The 19,867-nt window shown below is 37.9% G+C and overlaps 1 protein-coding gene across 6 annotated transcripts in view; it reads right to left on the reverse strand.

Moving 5' to 3' along the window:
- Positions 1–19,867, reverse strand: part of LOC149018262 (ABC transporter D family member 1-like) — a 111,845-nt gene that overhangs the window by 47,307 nt on the left and 44,671 nt on the right. For all 6 annotated transcript variants that reach the window (XM_089152572.1, XM_089152571.1, XM_089152570.1 and 3 more), the window contains 2 exons: positions 10,275–10,472; positions 9,633–10,087 (listed from right to left, as the gene is read on the reverse strand). In XM_089152572.1, coding sequence (XP_089008698.1) covers positions 9,633–10,087; positions 10,275–10,472 — 653 coding nt within the window. The remainder of the gene's footprint in view (positions 1–9,632; positions 10,088–10,274; positions 10,473–19,867) is intronic.

Here is a 19,867-nt window from a genome sequence, read left to right on the forward strand (position 1 = left end):
AAACATCCACACATAATGCTGAAGGCAGTGTTATGTTTTAATTAGACTTAGCTTTCCTTCCAAAACCAGGACATATGCAATTTTCTCTTAAGCCCTAATTATAACCCACACTTCGTCATGGGAAATAAAACCATAATGGTTCAGTTGAATTTTGTTTTGCAAATGGTTGGTGCTTCCTTCTTCTCCAGTATAGGACTGATCATTTGCTTATGGCTTCAAGTCTAGACTGATAGTTCCTTGGTGTTTGTAGTCCAAGCTGCTGTTGGCACTGGATGGACCAGTTGACCCCTTATTGGACTGACAAGCTCTGGAGGTTTGCTTAAAGCTCTCCTGTAACACACTTGAATATCATTCTCTCAACAAGGATTGTAATACCTGTGCTCTAGAGGTTCAAGTGTTTAATTTATTAAATTTTATTCATAAGATAGTGTTAGCTCAATGGTTGGGTTTAAGTCTAGTTAGGGATAGTCAAGGGTTTGAAACCCTTAGTGTGCAATGAAGGATTTTTACTTTAAAAATACTTTTTATGGAAGAGAAACTAGCCCAACCCCATCTAGGCATGAAACAAATTTCGACTGAAACTGTTGGAATTTTGCCTAAAATATCTGCATTTTCCAAAATTGAAACGAAACTCGCAAGATTCCGTTTCTTTACAGTGTTTCGCACAAAACGGTCAGAAATTTCGACCAAATTTGGTCAATTATTCCGGTCGAAACCTATGAAATATCGCAGGTTTCAACCTTTCTGCCTTGGTTTGGTAACTTAGGTATCGACCTATATTTGTTGATTTCTCTTGTATTTGGTGATTTCAATCCCATTTTCACCCTACTTACATAAATCCCCTTCAAACAACTCTTTTTCTCCTCCTTTGCATTCAAACACCTTTTAACCAAGTTATTCATGTGAAGCATAAGCCATACCCAACAGTTCCAAACTTCCCACTTTTTTATTTTTGTTTAGTTCATGCCTTAAATGAGCCATCACATGATCTAGTTGATCATTGTATTTTTCTAACTTGTTACATATGTAATAATTCTATCAAACAATTCATTTGTATTGATGATTCTATGCCTGTATGCAATACAGTTTTTACTTATTGAAACTTGTCATTTATTAGTATACTTGAATGATAACTTTTCAGTGGCTTTTTTGGCAAACTACCAATTCCATTGTGTTTATTGTGCTTTAAATAGGTAAAAGGCTAGAAATCATATGAAATGGATGTCATATAAGCCCCAAAACCTAGGGTTGAAACCTTCCTTGAAAAGTATCAGGTTTCAACTGAAATTTTGGTCAAAACCTCAAGATTTCGGTTTTTGGCTAGGTCATGACCGGCCTCACAACCAAAACCTCAATCCTTGCGGGTTACAACCTTGTATTTAAAGAGGGAAATGAAGACTCCTAGCTAGACTCAAAAACAAAAATAAACTCCTAATAAAACTGTAAAACTGAAAAACAGGACGGACTGTAGCTTAACTAAATGAATAGTAGATAAAGATGTACCCAATTACTAAATCCAAATCTAAATGAATCAATAAACTATAGCATCCTACAGACCAAAACTAAATAGGGGCCTGGTCCATCTCCTTTTGGGCTCCCAAAGGGTTTGGGCTGGTCCACAAAGTACTCCTACATTTGTTGTCCGCATCAACATACTTAAGTACTCTTCAAGAAATATAATTTTCTGCTAACAAATCACTGGCTCCTCAAATTATTTTAATCCGAAAACAACTTTTTTCCAAATATTCTGGTCCTCTTATTTTGCATATCAGTAGACTGGTGACTAACAGCATTCTAATCATATGTGCCCTCAAGACTAAAACTTGGACACTCAATAATCAATCACAGCAAAATAAAAGATACTACAGTTTTTAAAGTAAGTGTTACTTGATGGCCATTAGATCTTGTTAGAAAACAAGCTTTAAACAATCAAAATAGCAGTTGAACTTGAATAGAGAAAAGAGAGAGAAGAAGAAGAGAAGAGAGATGAAGAACCAGTAGAAAAGACCTATGATTCTTAGCTAAAGAGTCTAGAATCACAGAGCACTTTTATTTATAGCTTCTAATGAATCTAATATAACTTGAGAGACAAGTAATTGTCCTCTAGAAGAAGGAAACAAAATATTACAGCTTTAGTAAATTCCTAACTCCTAAAATAGAAAGTTTTGAAAATAAAAACTATTACCAAAATAAAAACTATGCTTTCTAAAAACTCCCAAAACTTATGTAGCAAGATTCCCACATTAGAAATAGAAAATATAATCAAAACAATAGCATAATACTGTTCACGTGAACAGTAAAAGCTGTTTTTACTGTTCACGTGAATAGTAACGTGAACAGTAAAACTCGTATACTTCAACACTCCCCCTCAAGCTGGAGCATACAAATCTCCCATGCCCAACTTGCAACAGATAGACTGAAAACTTGGTCTGAACAGAGCTTTGGTGAACAAATCAGCTAGTTGGTCAGTAGAGCTCACAAAAGGAGTTGCTATAAGCTTCTTCTTCACTGCATCACACACAAAGTGCCAATCTACCTCTATATGCTTCGTTCTCTCATGGAACATTGGATTACTAGCAATATAAGTGGCTGCCTGATTATCACAAAACATTTTCATAGGGGCAGAAACTGGAAATCCTATTTCCTCTAACAATGAATGAAGCCACATCAATTCAGCAACGGTGTGGGCCATAGCCCTATACTCAGCTTCAACACTAGATCGAGCAATGGTGGACTGTTTCTTACTCTTCCAAGTCACAAGATTTCCACCAAGAAAAGTACAATAACCTGTGGTTGACCGGTGATCAATGACGGATCCAGCCCAATCTGCATCAGAAAAGGCAACCAAGTCCACACTCCGATTTGGTCGATAGATGAGCCCTTTTCCGGGCTCACTCTTGAGGTACCGAAGCACTCTCATCGCTGCATCCCAATGAGCCTTCCTAGGAGACTGCATAAACTGACTCAACACACCAACAGAATAAGAAATATCAGGACGAGTAACAGTAAGATAAATAAGTTTCCTAATAAGACTCTTGTAACGACGGACATAATCTAACAAGTCACCATCATCACGTCCTAACTTCAACTGAGGATCCATGGGAATGTTGCTAGGTTTAGAAGCAAGCATGCCAGTCTCAGTCAAAAGATCCAACACATACTTTCTTTGTGACAAACTTACTCCTTTTTTACTGCGGATCACTTCAATCCCCAAGAAATATTGTAGATCACCTAAATCTTTGGTTTGGAAAGATTTTTGTAAGTGTGCCTTAATTGTATGGATTGCATCAACATCATTGCTTGAAAGGACAATATCATCAACATAAATTGCCATAATGACAACACAATCACCCTACCGTCTAACAAACATAGAGTGATCAGAATAACACTGTACAAAACCAAAAGACTCCACAGTCTTGCTAAATTTCTTAACCCAAGCCCGTGGAGATTGTTTGAGTCCATAAATCGCTTTATGAAGCCTGCAAACACGAACATTGTCCTCCCCCTGAGCAACATACCCTGGAGATTGCTCCATGTAAACTTCTTCATGAAGATCACCATATAAGAATGCATTTTTTATGTCAAGCTGAAAAAGAGTCCAATCATAATTCACAGTCAAAGATATCAAGACACGGACAGAATTAAGTCTTGCCACAGGAGAAAAAGTCTCAAAATAATCTACACCATATGTTTGTGTATAGCCCTTAGCCACCAAGCGGGCCTTAAGCCTTTCAACCGTACCATCAAAATGGTACTTAATAGTATACACCCACCGACAACGGACCACATCTTTCCCAGGAGGTAAGTTGACTAAAGACCATGTATGACGAGAATGTAAAGCATCCATTTCCACATCCATAGCGGCTTTCCAGCCAAGAATTTTAAGAGCTTCGGTACGATGGGTTGGAATATGAACGGCAGAAATAGACAAAGCAAGGCAACGAAAGCTAGGAGGGAGATGAGAGGTAGAAACAAAATTCGAAACAGGATAAACAATGTTAGAGTGTAAAGTGCAAGTACGAGTACCTTTCCTTAAAGCAATTGGTAAGTCATCTGAAGGCAGAGTGGGATCTCCACTAGAAGAATCCGCCAGTGGAGAGGATGAAGAAGGAACATCCGTAGGGCCAGCTTCAGGCTCCACTAAAGGAGAGCTGCTAATATTGTTAGGAGGAACTCTACTATCCACAATATGTTCTGGCAACTTATGTCTTCGCTGATAAACCAGTAGAGGAATATTGTTAGTGGAAGGAACTAAAGAGGGAATAGGAGGAGTATCATCCAAAACATAGTTTTCAATAGACACAGATTGACTAAGATAATAAGTAGTGTCTTCAAAAAAGGTCACATCCGCACTTGTAAATTGTTTGCGAAGAACCGGATCATAACAGCCAAAACCTTTTTGAGTTCGTGAGTACCCAAGAAAAATACACTTAATAGAACGGGGGGAAAGTTTATCCAAAGGATGTGGTATGTGAACAAAACACACACAACCAAAAAATTTGGGTGGAACTGAAAACGGTTCTCTATAGGGAAAAACAATTGAAAAAGGAGATTTTTCAGAAAGCAAAGGCATAGGCATGCGGTTAATTAAATGACCAGCAGTCAAAATTGCATCACACCAGTTACTCTTTGGAACATTCATCTGAATCAAAATAGAGCGTGCAACCTCCAAGAGGTGACGATTTTTGCGTTCAGCCACTCCATTTTGTTGGGGAGTGAATGAACAACTGGTTTGATGAATCATTCCAAGAGAATCACACAAGTTAGATATATCATGTTGCATATATTCTAAAGCATTATCAGACTGAAAAATTTTAATAGGAAGAGAAAATTGAGTCCGAATTTCATGAATAAAACTTTTAAATGTAGTTAAGAACTCTGTCCGATCCTTTAAAAGATACAACCATGTAAGAAGGGAGAAATCGTCCACAAAAGTAACAAAATAATCGAAAACCATGCCTATTACTAATTCTACAAGGGCCCCAAATATAGGAATGAACAAGAGAAAATAAGGACTCACTACGAGAGATGGAGTGTGGAGGATAGGTGGCACGATGATGCTTCCCTAACTCACACGCTTCACAATTTAATCTAGACACTGATTTAAAAGAAGGAAATAAAATTTTTAATCTAGGTAAAGATAGATGGCCTAAACGACAGTGCCATTGGAGACCATCTACACAATCATCAGAAAGAGCCGCAATAGGGGTAGCATAGTCCAGATAATAGAGTCCGTTCCTTTCACACCCTCCACCAATCGTCTTCCTCGTGTGAAGGTCCTGGAAAACACAATAAGTGGGAGTAAAAGTCACGGAAAGCGAGTTTAGTGCTTTAGTTAATTGACTAACAGATAATAAGTTAAAAGGAAAGTTACCAACATGAAGTACGGATGATAAAGTAAGAGAAGGTGTAGGAGAAACACTTCCAGAGCCTAGAATCGGTGTGGAAGTCCCATTAGCTTTGACAACAGAATTTTTAGTGGTAGATTTAGAAAAAGAGCTAAAAAGTGATGACTTACCAGTCATATGGGAAGAGGCCCCTGAATCGATGATCCAAGGGGTGGGAGTAGAAGTGAGAAGTGTTGTGTTACCTGCATGAGAAAGTGTGGCAGCAGAAGTACTAGTGGATGTGGAAGCGTCAGTTTCAATATTTTGCAATCGGCGAAGGATTTGGCTGACATCATCTCTTAGAGTCTTAGACAAGTCCCGTGAAGAAGATCCAGAACCACTATCGTTGTTTGCAACAATATCAGTACCACCATCAGAAATGGCATGATTGGCAAGGTGTTTGGCCCACTCTGGTTTTCCATGTTTGGCCCAACAAGCTTCCACTAAGTGCCTTGTTTTACCGCAATGAGTACAAAGTCGAGATGTCTTATCAGACAATTGAACACCACGACCTCCAGAAGACCTACTAACTCCCCCTGAACCACGACCACGTCCCCTTCCATAAGAGGTAGTGAAGGCTGAATTTTCTCCTTTAGAACTTTTTTTTGGAGAACTCCCTTCAGGCAAGGCAATACGTTGAAGTCTAGAATATGATTCACTAAGATTAGGGACATGTTCACCAGCAAGAAGATGTCCTTTGACAGATTTCAGTTTAGGGTTCAATCCTGCAAGAAACTTAGACACAAAAAATTCATTCCGTTGGGCCTTAAGCTTCTCTATATCAATGGTGAGAGGTTGAAAGACATTCAACTCCTCCATCATGCCTTTAAAGGAGTTGTAATAATCCTGCAGAGACTTGTCAGCTTGCTGAAATTGAAATAGCTTTTCATAAATACTAAAAATCCGAGTCATATTTTTAGCTTGGGAATAAGTCTCTTGCAAATCATCCCATATTCCCTTTGCAGCCTTATGGAACATAACATCCGCTGCAATATCAGGTTCCATACAATTCCACATCCAAATTTTGATGATTGCATCATCTTGGATCCAACTAAAATAAGATTTGTCAGTCTCAGCAGGAGGTTCATCCATAATGAACTTAAGCTTACCTTTTGCAAGTATGTACACCCGAACCGCTTGTGACCACAACAAGTAATTAAAACTACCTTTGAGCTTGATAGATGTAATTTGAACGTTTACATGATCTCCTTGAGATCCTTTTGATTCAGCCGTACTCATGATTGAGTCACGTGTAAGTGAAGACATTAAACTGAGGTAGATATCACTCAAATCAGTTTTCCAAAACTTGAAGTAGAAAGAGCACAAAAAAAAAATTCTGCAACCTTAGGACAGAATAGGAGAAAAAAAGAGAGGTAACAAAGGTATCCAAGTTCTGGAACGTGTAAGAGTAAGGTAATAGGTAGAGAAGATCAGTTCACATGAATATCTGATCTAACATTCCATAATATACAGCATTAGGTGGCTGCACACCAAGGAAACGGAAAAAAAAAAGAATTTCAGAAGAGAACATTGAGAACACTATTTTGATTCAAAAAAGCTCTGATGCCATGTTAAAAAACAAGCTTTAAACAATCAAAATAGCAGTTGAACTTGAACAGAGAAAAGAGAGAAGAAGAAGAAGAGAAGAGAGATGAAGAACCAGTAGAAAAGACCTGTGATTCTTAGCTAAAGAGTCTAGAATCACAGAGCACTTTTATTTATAGCTTCTAATGAATCTAATACAACTTGAGAGACAAGTAATTGTCCTCTAGAAGAAGGAAACAAAATATTACAGCTTTAGTAACTTCCTAACTCCTAAAATAGAAAGTTCTAAAAATAGAAACTACCACCAAAATAGAAACTATGCTTTCTAAAAACTCCCAAAACTTATGTAGCAAGACTCCCACATTAGAAATAGAAAATATAATCAAAACAATAGCATAATATTGTTCACGTGAACAGTAAAAGCTGTTTTTTACTTTTCACGTGAACAGTAAAAGCTGTTTTTACTGTTCACGTGAATAGTAACGTGAACAGTAAAACTCGTATACTTCAATAGATCTTTACTAGTAAGTACACATTGGTTATTTATTAAACACAGTGAGGAAATACAACACAAAATTGATTATGCTGTTCAAGTTTGCCTCCCCTGCTTGTCAATCGAAGGCCATCAATGGTTCTCCTTGGTATATTGGGCAATCCCCTATTTTCATCAAGCCTTGGGAACCCTCCATGCCGCTCCGCAGAGCCGACTTCAACTCCCTCCCCCTGTGGATCAATTTTCCGGGCCTCCCTCTGGAATTTTGGAACAAAGAATGTTTGAGTCGCATTGGTTCTGCCATGGGTCGCCCTCTTCGCTCAGACCTGAAGACTTCCAAACTCGAGCGGCTGTCCTATGCTCGAATTTGCGTTGAAGTGCCTGCATCCAAGCCCCTTCCTCCCTGCATATCCATTGCCAGTGACTCGGGTGTTCATTTCAATCAGGTTATCATCTACGATTGGGTCCCTGCTTGGTGCTCCGGCTGTTTGTCGTTCGGCCATGATGCTCACAAGTGCACTGCTGGTGTTGCTGCTCCCTCGCCTCACTCGATTGTGGTTACTAGCCCTAAGTCGACTCCTCCCTTGTCGATGCTTGAAAACCCTGAGCCATCTATCCAACCGGGTACATCTCTCGCTCGTATTTTACCATTGATCGATGTAATGTTACCTATTCCTGCTACTGCTTCTTTGTCTTCTCATCTTATCATTGATTCTTTGAAAAAATGTTCCATTGATGCTAATCTTGGAATTATTTCTGCTTTTGATAACTCGCCATCCCCATCCATCGCTTTGTCTGGTTCTACCAATTTGCCCCCTGCTTCTCTAACCCCTTCTCCCAAATCACTGGACCCCCAAACTATCGCCGGAACCTCTGCTTCAGCTCCCTCTTCCACAGCACCGATAACCTGCACTTACCGGAGGCGTCTCCCTAAACTCCTGTCCTCCCAGTCATCGAATCCCTGCCATCTCACGGCCATCAATGCCGCTGCCATCCCTGCTGCTTCTACAGATATCGATGCCGCTGCCATCCCTCCTCCCAACCTCCTCAAGCCATCGCTAGTCTCGCCTGAATCCCAACCTGCAGCTTTCCCTTTCCGTGTTTACTCAGATCGTGAGTCTTATGCAATCCCTCCCCCTTCTTTGCTCCTTACCAATTCCATCGCTGGCCTGGACGATGCTCCCAATATCATCCCTAATTCCCAAGATTCCAACTTATCCATTTTAACCCCCACTCAACCTTCGTTGTTGGGCCACATGCCCAATGGGCCCAGGCCTTCTTTTCCGAGTTCTCTCCTTAAGATGGTTTCACACCCCTCTCTGGACCCTTTGGCCCATGGGCCTAATCTGCCCATTTCAGACTTTGCTCTAATATCGCCCATCTCCCCTTCTCAGAATCTCCAAGCCCACTCCCCCAAATTTTCTTGTATCATTACTCCGGCCTGTAGCCCGACCACTACCGACATCGTTTCGGATCCTCAGCTCTCTCCCCAATCACCTGTCCTTGACCGTGCTGAGTGTCGTAGGAGCAATCGTCCCACTAAAGAGCACAACCCGTTTGGAGACGATTTCTTGGTTGACCTCAAGTCTTCTAAGAAAAAGAAGAAAAAGAAGAAATCCGCAAAATAGTTGTTTGGCCCTGTTTGGCCTCTGTTGCTTCGGCCCTGTTTGGCCCTTTTTTCTTTCTTTCTATGTGGTTTGCTAGTGTTCTTTAGCTCTTTCTCTTTGTTTGCGATGTTGTACTTGCGTCTTTGTCTTTAATATACTTATTCATTCATCCAAAAAAAAAAATTGTGATACACTTTAGGCAAAGACCCAACCATGAATTTATACAGATATGCTTGATGAAAAATAACAAACCATATTATGTGGCAGCTGTTCGGTAATGGGGAGGTAGTATGGACCCAGGAGGATTTCCTTATGGAACCTAATGAGATGATTCAGAAGGATGCAGAAGCATATGTATTTTACAGGGAATAACTGGGTGCTTCTGCCTGTTTTGGACACTGATTAGGAGGCAATGCCTTATTTGCTTGCAGTCCTCTCCCCCTCTTTTGAGGAGTTCAAGGGTGCTACCTAATCTTTAGCTTTCCTCGCTCTAATACAATGCTTACTTATCAATAAATAAATAAACATGCTTTTATCATTCACCCCAAAAACAGCATTTTATAAGTCACAAAAAGAAACAGCAATCGATGAAGTAACAACCTGAGACGGTTTAGCTTCCTTGAACTTATAGAAAGATCTCCAAGGGCCTGAAACAAGGATGTTATCACACTTGTATGATATCTTAGATTGCTAAGCATCTCTGCCCGTCCTAAAGTTGAAGTATCCGACCTTAGATTGCCAGAGAAAAAGGGCTCAACAGTAAGAAAAACTGCTACAGTTTTATCAAGATACTTCAATAGGAAATCTTGAATCATGCCAAACCACCAATGGTCATGGTGAACAAGTTTCATGTGTCTAACAAGAGAATTGAATTTCTGTAGGATATGAGATTCTTCTCTCTTCTCTCCACCATAAAATGCTATGCTTTCTGCATGAGTCCTCAACCGCGAATGAAGCTGTCGATACTCACCTTCCAACTGCTGCTCTTTTGACATAAGATTTCCAAATGCAGGAGAGAAGTTTTCAATGAAAATCCCCGCACCAGTTACATACGCCTGGAGAAGGAAAATGAGGATGTCTTTTAACAAATCAATATCCCAAGAATGTAGCAACATATTTTGATTATAGCAAACAAAAAATTATAAAGTTAAACAATCTATCACAGTAAGCAAAATAACTGCATCAAAATTCAACAAATTCCACCAGACGAATAGACCAGCACACTCCAATGGGGAAATGTACCAGTATCCAAAAAAAATATTTTGGGCTTGTATATGAGCACAAACGCCATGTATAAAGAAAACCATCAATAACTGCTGCCAGGTCCTCCTTTACGAGATCACTCAACTCTGAACAGAACCTTGGTATATCACTAGCAATTCTTTGCTCAGGATTGGTTACTCGTGAATCAACATTTGACATTTTGTAGTATGCCATATTCTGAAACAAAAGAAAGACCATTTAGCAACACATCAAGCTTGAATACATGTGGGAGAAGAGCTAAGTATAGAAAGGTACAAGCAGATGATTGTTACTTTTTCCTACTTTCATACCCCAACACAAAAACTAGGTACATGTCTTGAAACGTATTATCATGAACTTTTGTATCCAATTGGTGGTGGCAGATCTTTTAAACATGATTCTAACAAATTGTAACTTTCACCTCTAAGAGGTACATTTGAAGCTCATTCTGGCTACGAAGATCAAATCCAGAGACAATAAATCAAATTCATTCCATAAGTCCTAGACCTGGAGGTACTCTTTTCCAATTCTTCAAAATTCCACTTAGCCTTAAAATAGTAAATGCATCATCGTGTTCAATCAAACCAAACAATAATAATAATAATAATAAGAGAACTATCTGAAGATCTTTCGCTGCTGAAAAATCACAGAACACTTATTTTAGTGAAAATAAGTCTTCGCCTTGGTCCAAGGGGTTGGTTCAATTTGACTATTATTCATATTTGAGTTCAATTTTGTGTTGTTTTGGGTCAGTTTACAGATTGAACTGGTTGTACGTGGTTCAACTTAATTTTCAAGTAATTGCTAGTAAGTGATTCACTGGGACCTGAATTACAGCTTTATAAATTCAGTCCTATTTTGAGCAAATTTTAGTTTCTACTAAATTAGGTTACCTAATAGGCTAAGGATTGGGTTGGGTTTTTCTTTTCCAGTATAGAAGTCTATTCTGAGTCCATATATAATGTTGTAATATTGTTGTACAAAAAATTGATTAATGAAATTGCTACTGCAGTCTGCAGGCTACTGTTCCCTTGTTCTCCATGGTGTGATGTTTAGTTTAGTGTGCCATTTAAACTCAGGGGTATTGGTTGAACCAGTCGACTCATTGATGATGTGAGGCCAGGAGGCTCTTATTAAAGCTTTCCCTTCAACTAAGTTCAAGAAATCAATCAATTCAAGGTTCTAGTTCAAATTCGAGAGTCAAGTAAGCTGCCACCAATGAAGGCTGCAACTATAGCGAGTACCATTTGATATTAGTACACTCTACAGCTCTTCTCTAGACCTTCAATCGACCTGTATGCCCCTTCGAATAATCATAAACCCGAGTTCTCTAATTCATCCTTTAAGTTTCTAATTCTGTAATTTCTCAATTATTTTATATCTAACCACCAAAGTGTTATCATATTATGATCAATTACTTCCCAGATCCCTCCAACAAGACCACTACGATTTGGTTACTACCTGACCAGACTAAACCCTGGAATTTCATCTTACCAATTTTTGACAGAACACAATTTCAGATCCCATAGTCCAGCAATCAGTTGCAGCCAATATTTGGGTTGAAAATCCTATCTCACGGTTAGAAACTCCAATGAAGCCCCTTTCCCAAATACGAATACCTTCTCAATTTTTCACTCTTTACAAAACCAAAAACAGAACCCTAATTTGGTTGAATTTCAAATTCAGCACCTGATTTTATACTAAGAGATCCATAACCTTCAGTTTGACTCCCTCATCACTAACTGATCACTACCATACTGATGTAAATCATTTCTAGGGGCAGCGTAGGGCCTAGGTTTGCTCCCTCAAACCCTAAGGATAAGGGTGCAAGTTAGGCCTTGGTGGCCCTGACCTGCCTTGAGCCCAAACAAGGTCTAGGCTCAAGATTTTGGCCTTGGGGGCGGGTGATTTAGGGCCAAGGGCGGGCCTAGGATTACTGTTTTTCCTGCCTAACCTATCCTATCCTATCCTTGATTTTTGGCTCTGACCCTCACCCTGATCCTAACTCTAATTTTGGCCTTAAACTTGACCCTGATTTTGTCCCTCATTTTGACCTTGATTTTGACCCTGATTTTAACAATGGAGTTGATCCTAATATTGACCAACATATTAACCTTGACTCGAGCCTTGATTTTAACCCTTAGTCATTCCGATCCTATAAGTCCCTTTCTTTTTATATCATTTTTTATTTATTTTTATAGTCATTTAATAAAAATATTATTGTTGTTTTATTTTTAGTATATTACCGTAAAAACAAACTAAATCGTTTGCAACATCCTATATTTTTATTAACAAAATTTATGTAAATAATTGTTGACTACATAGAATCAAATTTCTAATCCGATTAAAGTAGGGGTTTTAAAATCAAAATTCTAAATAAATCGGGGCACACTCTAAAGGCCATAAGTTTAAGGGCTAGGCCATTCTATGATTAAAATTTTAATTTAACTATTCTAACTATTTTTTAATGATGAAAGCATAAACCAAGTTCAACTCAAAACTTGTTGGGTGTGTGAATATTTGCACTAGCCTCATATTATAAACAATAATTGAAAACAATTTAAGTTTTTCTTGAGCCTAAGCGCAGTTGTTATAGAATGACAACCTTGTTTTGGAACATCAAATGAAAATTTCAAAATAGAAGGTTTATAAAAGAAATTTGAATGACATAATTTATAGAGTAAATTCCCTTTTATTACTAAAATGTATTAAAAATATTTTTAATCATATTTGTTGTTGATAAAAGATGATGCCTAGACCTTTAATTATGTTCAGTATCCAGCATCTATATATATGTAATTATCTTGAATATATCAACCATTTCTTTATTTTCCGATTGCTTGGAAGGGACAAAAGAAACATCTTGTTCTTTCTTAAACAATTTTTGATCTCTACTGGACCTCTCAGTAGGATTTGAACCCAGATGAAATTCTAACCATCAGTCAAAGAAAAAAGAACGAATTGATCGTGTAGGATTCCCAAGAAATTCTTCGATTAGTGAGCCTACCTTATGGGCTTGGGCCCACTTTGATTTCTTGCCTGAGGCCCACTCAGGGATCCAATTATTAATATCTCTGGGTTCGGAAAATTACGTTGATTCTTTCTTTGTCATTGATTGAATCTAATTCTGCCATACAAGAGACCAACAGACGGAAATGCATATTGACCAGGTTATGGATCAAGGGTTCAAACATTACTAATTATCTAATAGACTAGGGGATTGGGAGCATACCAATACAACATTAAAATAATAGATATAATGGAATATTCTTCTAATCTTATATATATATTGACAAATGAATTATTGGTATACTATATTTCATAGTTATTTTTTATAAGAATCTTATTTTTCAATTTGGATTCAGTTATAATTAATGGTATTATTTGAAAAAAATTGATTCCGAAGAATAAAATCATACTAAACCCTATTCTAGTGTTATTGCTAGTCATATCATTGGATAGGTTTTTTTACTTTTAAAAAATATTCTGCTAGTAGGGGCTACTTTTGATGCAATTGATATTTTGATTTGTTTTATAGTGACATTAATATTAAAAGGTAAATCATGAAGTGCCACTAATAATTTGTCTATATAGTATATATATTATATAGAAAACTCATTGTGCACCCCTTAAAAGAAATTTGTTTAAATAGTTTTATACATTGATTAGGCATACATTAAGATTGTAATGATGAAAAAATATAAAACTATAAACATTAAAATCAACTTTTGTTTGTTAGCCACTTAGTTATATAAGTATATAACACGGTTATATTAGACCAAAGAGTTAAATCCCGATATTGGTCATCATTGTCATGGTGGGATCTCGCCACTCCAAAATAGCGAGATCTAGACCGAGATGGCGAGATCTCGGTCGAGATCTACCAAAATTCTGGCGTAATCTCAGTGGCTCATCTCGGTGGGTTTTAGGGCCCCGGTTGGGCTGAAATTTGGTATTTAGCCTATTTAAGGCCTTTTAAACAATTGGTGGCCTTAGATTTGTGAGAAAATAACCCTAAGTATGTCTTCTAAGTCGACCCTATGTGTAAAATCAAAGTGTTGTGAAATGCAAAGTTAGACAACATGTAATGTAGAGATATCAAGTAATTCATGTTATCAACTATAAAGTATCAAATTCATTACACATCAAACTATCAAAGAACTTAAATGTCTTCAAAATCTTACAACCATAAGAAGTTTTAGACTTCTAGTAAGTCATAAATCATAATCCATAAGTTCACAATCATAAGAGTATGTGAGTAATAAGATTACAAGACTAAAAGACAGCAAGAGTATCACTCAGCATTCTGCATCAACTGATTCTGAACGGTGGCCACATATGACTCCCAAGTCAACTCATCACTGTAGTATGTCACATATCGGTTTAAATGTCACATTAAATTGGTTTCCATGAAAGTGTATATCAAAGCTTGTGGATCAACATATATTTACATTAGACTTACACACCCATTGTAGAACATTTTATTTGAAAAAAATTCAAATTTGGGGGAAAATCTTACCTTTGTTGAAAATCTAGTTGAAATAAGCTTGAATGATGATAATTTGATGTTGTAGATGTCTTAAAGATGTTTAGAAGTTGAATCCCCAACAAATTCCGGCCAAAAATCAAGTTGTCTAGCAAGTTTTTATGGTTGCAGTAAGAGAGAGGCGAGATCTCGGCGAGATGTGGCGAGATCTCCCATCTCGCAGATCTCGCCTGTCCTCTCGTCTCGCTATCTCAAAATAGCGAGATCTTCCACCATGATCATCGTCACTAAAACTATTTTGCATCGGATCTAAACTGAAAAAATCACTTTGGATTGGTAAAAAACATTTGAAAATTGGTTTTGCTAGATCAACGAATGGATTAGCCAAGATCTATAGATTTTATAATATTGGTTGAATTAGCTAGTTTCATCACATAAGATACTTTTGATTTGTCTTCTTACCGCATCATTCGCATCGCTAAGCTTGCCTCTCAGTCTCAAGTAGGGGCACACGAGTTGCTAAGCATTACATTCACTAGAGAACCTCCAAGAGAGTCCGTTTGGAAACAAAGCATACAATTTTCCCTCTTAGCACAAGCTACATTTTTTCTCCTAGATTTTTTTAGTGACATTTGTTTCTTCTAGATTTGAAGTTTGTAGATGAACCATCATTAGATTATTAGAAGATCTTTTAAAGAAAAAAATACATATTGACTTAGGAAAAAAGGAAAAAGATACTTATAACATACTGTCTATTAAGCATATTAATAAACTATCTTTTTTTCATTTTAAAAATCATAAACAATTTCATATTCCAGAAAGACCTGCTTAAAGACTCTCTCTCTCTCTCTCTCTCTCTCTCTCTCCGCTTCTACAGGAGAAAAAAAATCTCACCTATCAAGTTCTAATGACCATGTAGGAATGCAAGGGAAATAGGGAATAGGAAGAGTCTTTAACAAGTAAACTTATAAAAGAGAAGACAACACTCACCTGTACGTGTTCTCCTTTTCAACTCAAGGTCCCAAGTGTTTTCAGTTTCTTAACTCAAAGTCTCATGCCTTTACTGTGTTGTTTTCTCAAATCTCGACTCAGGATATCAAATCTAATTGTCTCCACTAGATAGACAGGTGCACGTTCAGAAAATCTAGGGGTTTTGATCTTCTTTCTCTCGAAAAATGATCATTTTGGTAATTTTTAAGATAAATAAACTCAAGGCGTGTATCCCTTCCTTGATCAATAATTTTTTTTTGTATATTGCATTTTTCTTTTTTTTTTTGAGTTTTTACTTTTGTTTTGTTTCTAATCTTCATTATTGGGAAATCTTCTCTAAGCTGAATATAGCATCTAGCTTCTTTTTTTCATGTTATACTTCTTTGGCCTTTAAATGGTCTTGAGGTTTCTATTAATGAATGTCTAAGAATCATTGGAACTGAGTGATTATTTTATGCCCTTGAGTATTTGATTTCACCATTATGCAATTTCCATTTTGGCTATAAAACATTGTTTTGAATGTTGTTAGGATACTCAACCCCAAAGATTAAGGTTTCTATTTAATCAATAAAACAACCATTCTTTTCAGCTCCTTTGAGTTCTCCATGGTCCATTTAGTTTGAATTGTATACTCCTAATCCAATAAAATTGATAGCATTCGGTAATATTGTTGAAATGGCTACCTAGATAGTAAACACCTCTATGGAGTGCTTGACTTGTTTCCTGCATTTAATGGACCCACCATCCTCAGTTCCATCAGACCTTTGTGCTCGTTTTAATTTGGAAACTTGTTGTAATATAGTAAAATATTAAGACGGGAAGAATTGTCTATCTCTAGGTGTTGTAACGCAGTAATAAGGATAGAATTGTCTGCATGATGTTTCACTATAATAGTCCCACATTGGGAATATTTGTTTTTCACTTTCCATATTACAAATATAAATAAAGGGTTGTTATGTTACTCAGACCTAAGTCAGGATTTATTAAATCATTCAACATGGTGTCAGAGCCACAGATCTAACCCTCAGATCTGAGAATTCCTAAAATTAAAAACCCTAAGCACCACCTCTCTCTCTCTCTCTCTCTCTCTCTCTCTCTCTCTCTCTCCCCCCCCCCCCCCTTCTTCTTCCCAACACAGAACCACTGCTGGCCTCCCATCCTCCCTATGATCACTCCTAGGGGTATCTCCTCCCCTCTGTAAGGCCTCTAAGGGTGTTGTCACTTCTCACCAACCTTCCTTTCACCCAGCAACAGCCCTAGAACCATCGCCTCCCTATTGCAAGGTCTCTAGGGGTGTCACCTCCTCCCGCTGGCCTATTCTTCACCCGAAGACAGCCCTAGCCATCACCTCCCATTTCGAGGCCAATATGTTGTTGACTAGCCATTCCAGGCCTCACGCCAGCCAACGATAGCCTCTAAGGCCATTGCCTCCTCTTACAAGGGTCCCTAGAGCTATCGCAGCCCTGCCGTAAGCCGTCTAGACCTGTCGATCCTCTTCCTCTTATCTCTTTCACCTTTTAAAAACTTTTTTTTTATTATTTTATCCCATGGCCCTTCTCCCTTGGCGGTAAGCATTTTTTCCTCCTACCAAGCATTCCTTTTTTACCTATTGATACTGTGATCTATTGTTTGGATAAGTTTTTGTGCGATTCCTCTAATGGCCCCCAATTTAGAAACCTCCACCTCTTCTAGTACATCTGGAATGGAGGAAACTTCAGTTTCAATAGGAACGGGATTTCTCAATATTCCAGATGAACATCGTCAAACTTAATGAGACAAATTATCTATGATAGTCTCAATCTATTTCTTTTGTGGTTGGTGGTTGTGGCCTTATGGGCCATCTTCACGGTACTTTTGTCAAGCCATCCTCTCCTCGTACAATATAAGATAAATGGGAGATTAACGAATGATTGGTTGGTTCCTTATTAATTCCATCGACCCAAGTATCGTTGAGAGCTATCTTCTTCTTCTTGATGCTGCCACAATTTCAAACGTTGTAAAAGAAACATATTCTAGGGTGGGAAACGATGCACTGTGTTTTGAGATTCAATGAAAAATCCTTCATTTGCAACAAAAGGAACTTACTTGATTTCTATGGGCATTTTACTCCAACCAACGCCACTGATGTTGCTTCCTATCAAAAGTGGAAGATAAACTTTGGGTGTATGATTTCTTAGCCGGATTAAACATTGAGTATGATTAGATAAGGGCTTAGATCCTTTTAGAAGGTGGGAAACAATGCACAGTATTTTGAGATTTAGAGAAAAATCCATCAGTTGCAACAAAATGAACTTACTTGATTTCTATGGGCATTTTACTCCAACCTACGCCACTGATGTTGCTTCCTAAAAGTGGAAGAAAAACTTTGGGTGTATGATTTCTTAGCCAGATTAAACATTGAGTATGATCAGATAAGGGCTTAGATCCTTTCACAAGAACCTTTTCCATCCCTAGAGCAAGCTTATGGTATGGTTGACACTTGACACTGAAGATAGCCATGTGGCAGCAATGGTGCACACTTAGATGCCAAGGAGATCTGTGTTAGTGGCTGGAATAGGAGGCAACTATACCAGTACAGGTGATTCTTCTCACCAACCAGTTAAATGTGATTATCGTGGTCAGAACATCACACAAGGACAAGTGCTGGAAGTTGGATGGTAGCCTTGCAAATTCTCGTGGAGGAGGAAGGAATGCCAATCGGGGAGAAAATCAAGCATCTGCCCATTAAGTCAATTCCAAAGTACCACGCACTCCAACACCTCTTTCCTTTGACGAGCTTTAGCACCTTTGTCAGTTGATGACCATGCTTGACATATCTTCTTCTGCATCAACTTCTAGTGCAAGTATTGCCTCTGCCATAGTTCCCCCTTTAGATACACCTTGTACCATAGTTAACTTCGATTGTCACAGTGTCACCTCCAGTTATCCCTCTTGGATACTTGACTCTTGGGCAACCGACCATATGATTAGCTCTTCTTTATTCCATACATATTCCTCTATTATGTTAAACCATAATGTTCAGATTACAAATAAGTCTCTTTCTCGTATCTCCGGAAAGGTTTCCATCCTTTGTTATCCTTCTCTAAAGTTATCTTCCATTTTATACGTTCCTAAATTTGTTGGTAATCATTTGTCCATTAGTAGTCTTACTGGTGATATGAACTGCAAAGTAACCTTCTCCCCTTCTTAGTGGGTCTTTCAGGACATGGGAACTAGGCATACGGTTGGCAATGGTAAAAAGAAAGGGAGACTTTACCTTATGGACGGGTCTTCGCCAACTTTTTTTAAGGCCTCTGGTTATGCCTCTCTTGCTATTTTCACTTTGTTACAGTGCATTGTCTTTTGGGTCACAGTCCTGTACCCACATTATCTAAGTTCTTTCCTAAGTTAGTTAAGCGTTGTAACTTGTAACTTAAACAATTTTCATTGTGATGCTTGCAATTTAGCCAAGCAAACTAAGCATGTTTACCCAATTTTAGATAACCACAGTAATATCCATTTATTATTATTCATCTGATGTGTAGGGTCCATTTTATGCCATTTCCATTTCTAGTTATTGGTGGTTTGTTACCTTTATTGATTGTTACATTAGAACAACATGGGTTTACTTACTCAGTTTCTCCACCAAAAAAGTGATGTTTTTTCGTGTTTCAATTTTTTTTGCAAAATAGTTATTACACAGTTTGGGGCTATAACAAGGAAAAATTTTGATCGATTTGAAATTTCGACCAAAACTGGATACTTTTTATCCGAATCTTAAAAAGTCAATTTCGAGCCTCAAATGCACTCAAATTGATTTGGATTTTTGCATACTACTGATTTCAAGCATAATAAACACTATAGAACTACTAGTTTACTAAAAAACTACTGAAAATGTAACATTCAAGTATCCAACATTCCAAGTATATAGTACATGAATCAGAGAAGAAGCGGGAATGTTATTACTTACAAGTTAGTGAGTTACAAGTCTATTCTATTCAAGCCTCAAGGTCTCCCTCTTCCGTCTGCACCCCTTACAAATGACAATACAACTCCCATGATGTTTGCCCCATATAGATTTGGAGATAAACAACTGCATCTCTGTAGGTGGCCTCATCCACATGCATAAGATTTCCTG

This window comes from Hakea prostrata, chromosome 4, assembly GCF_041222555.1.
Source record: "Hakea prostrata isolate BN-2017 chromosome 4, UWA_Hpros_2, whole genome shotgun sequence".
Lineage (NCBI taxonomy): Eukaryota > Viridiplantae > Streptophyta > Magnoliopsida > Proteales > Proteaceae > Hakea > Hakea prostrata.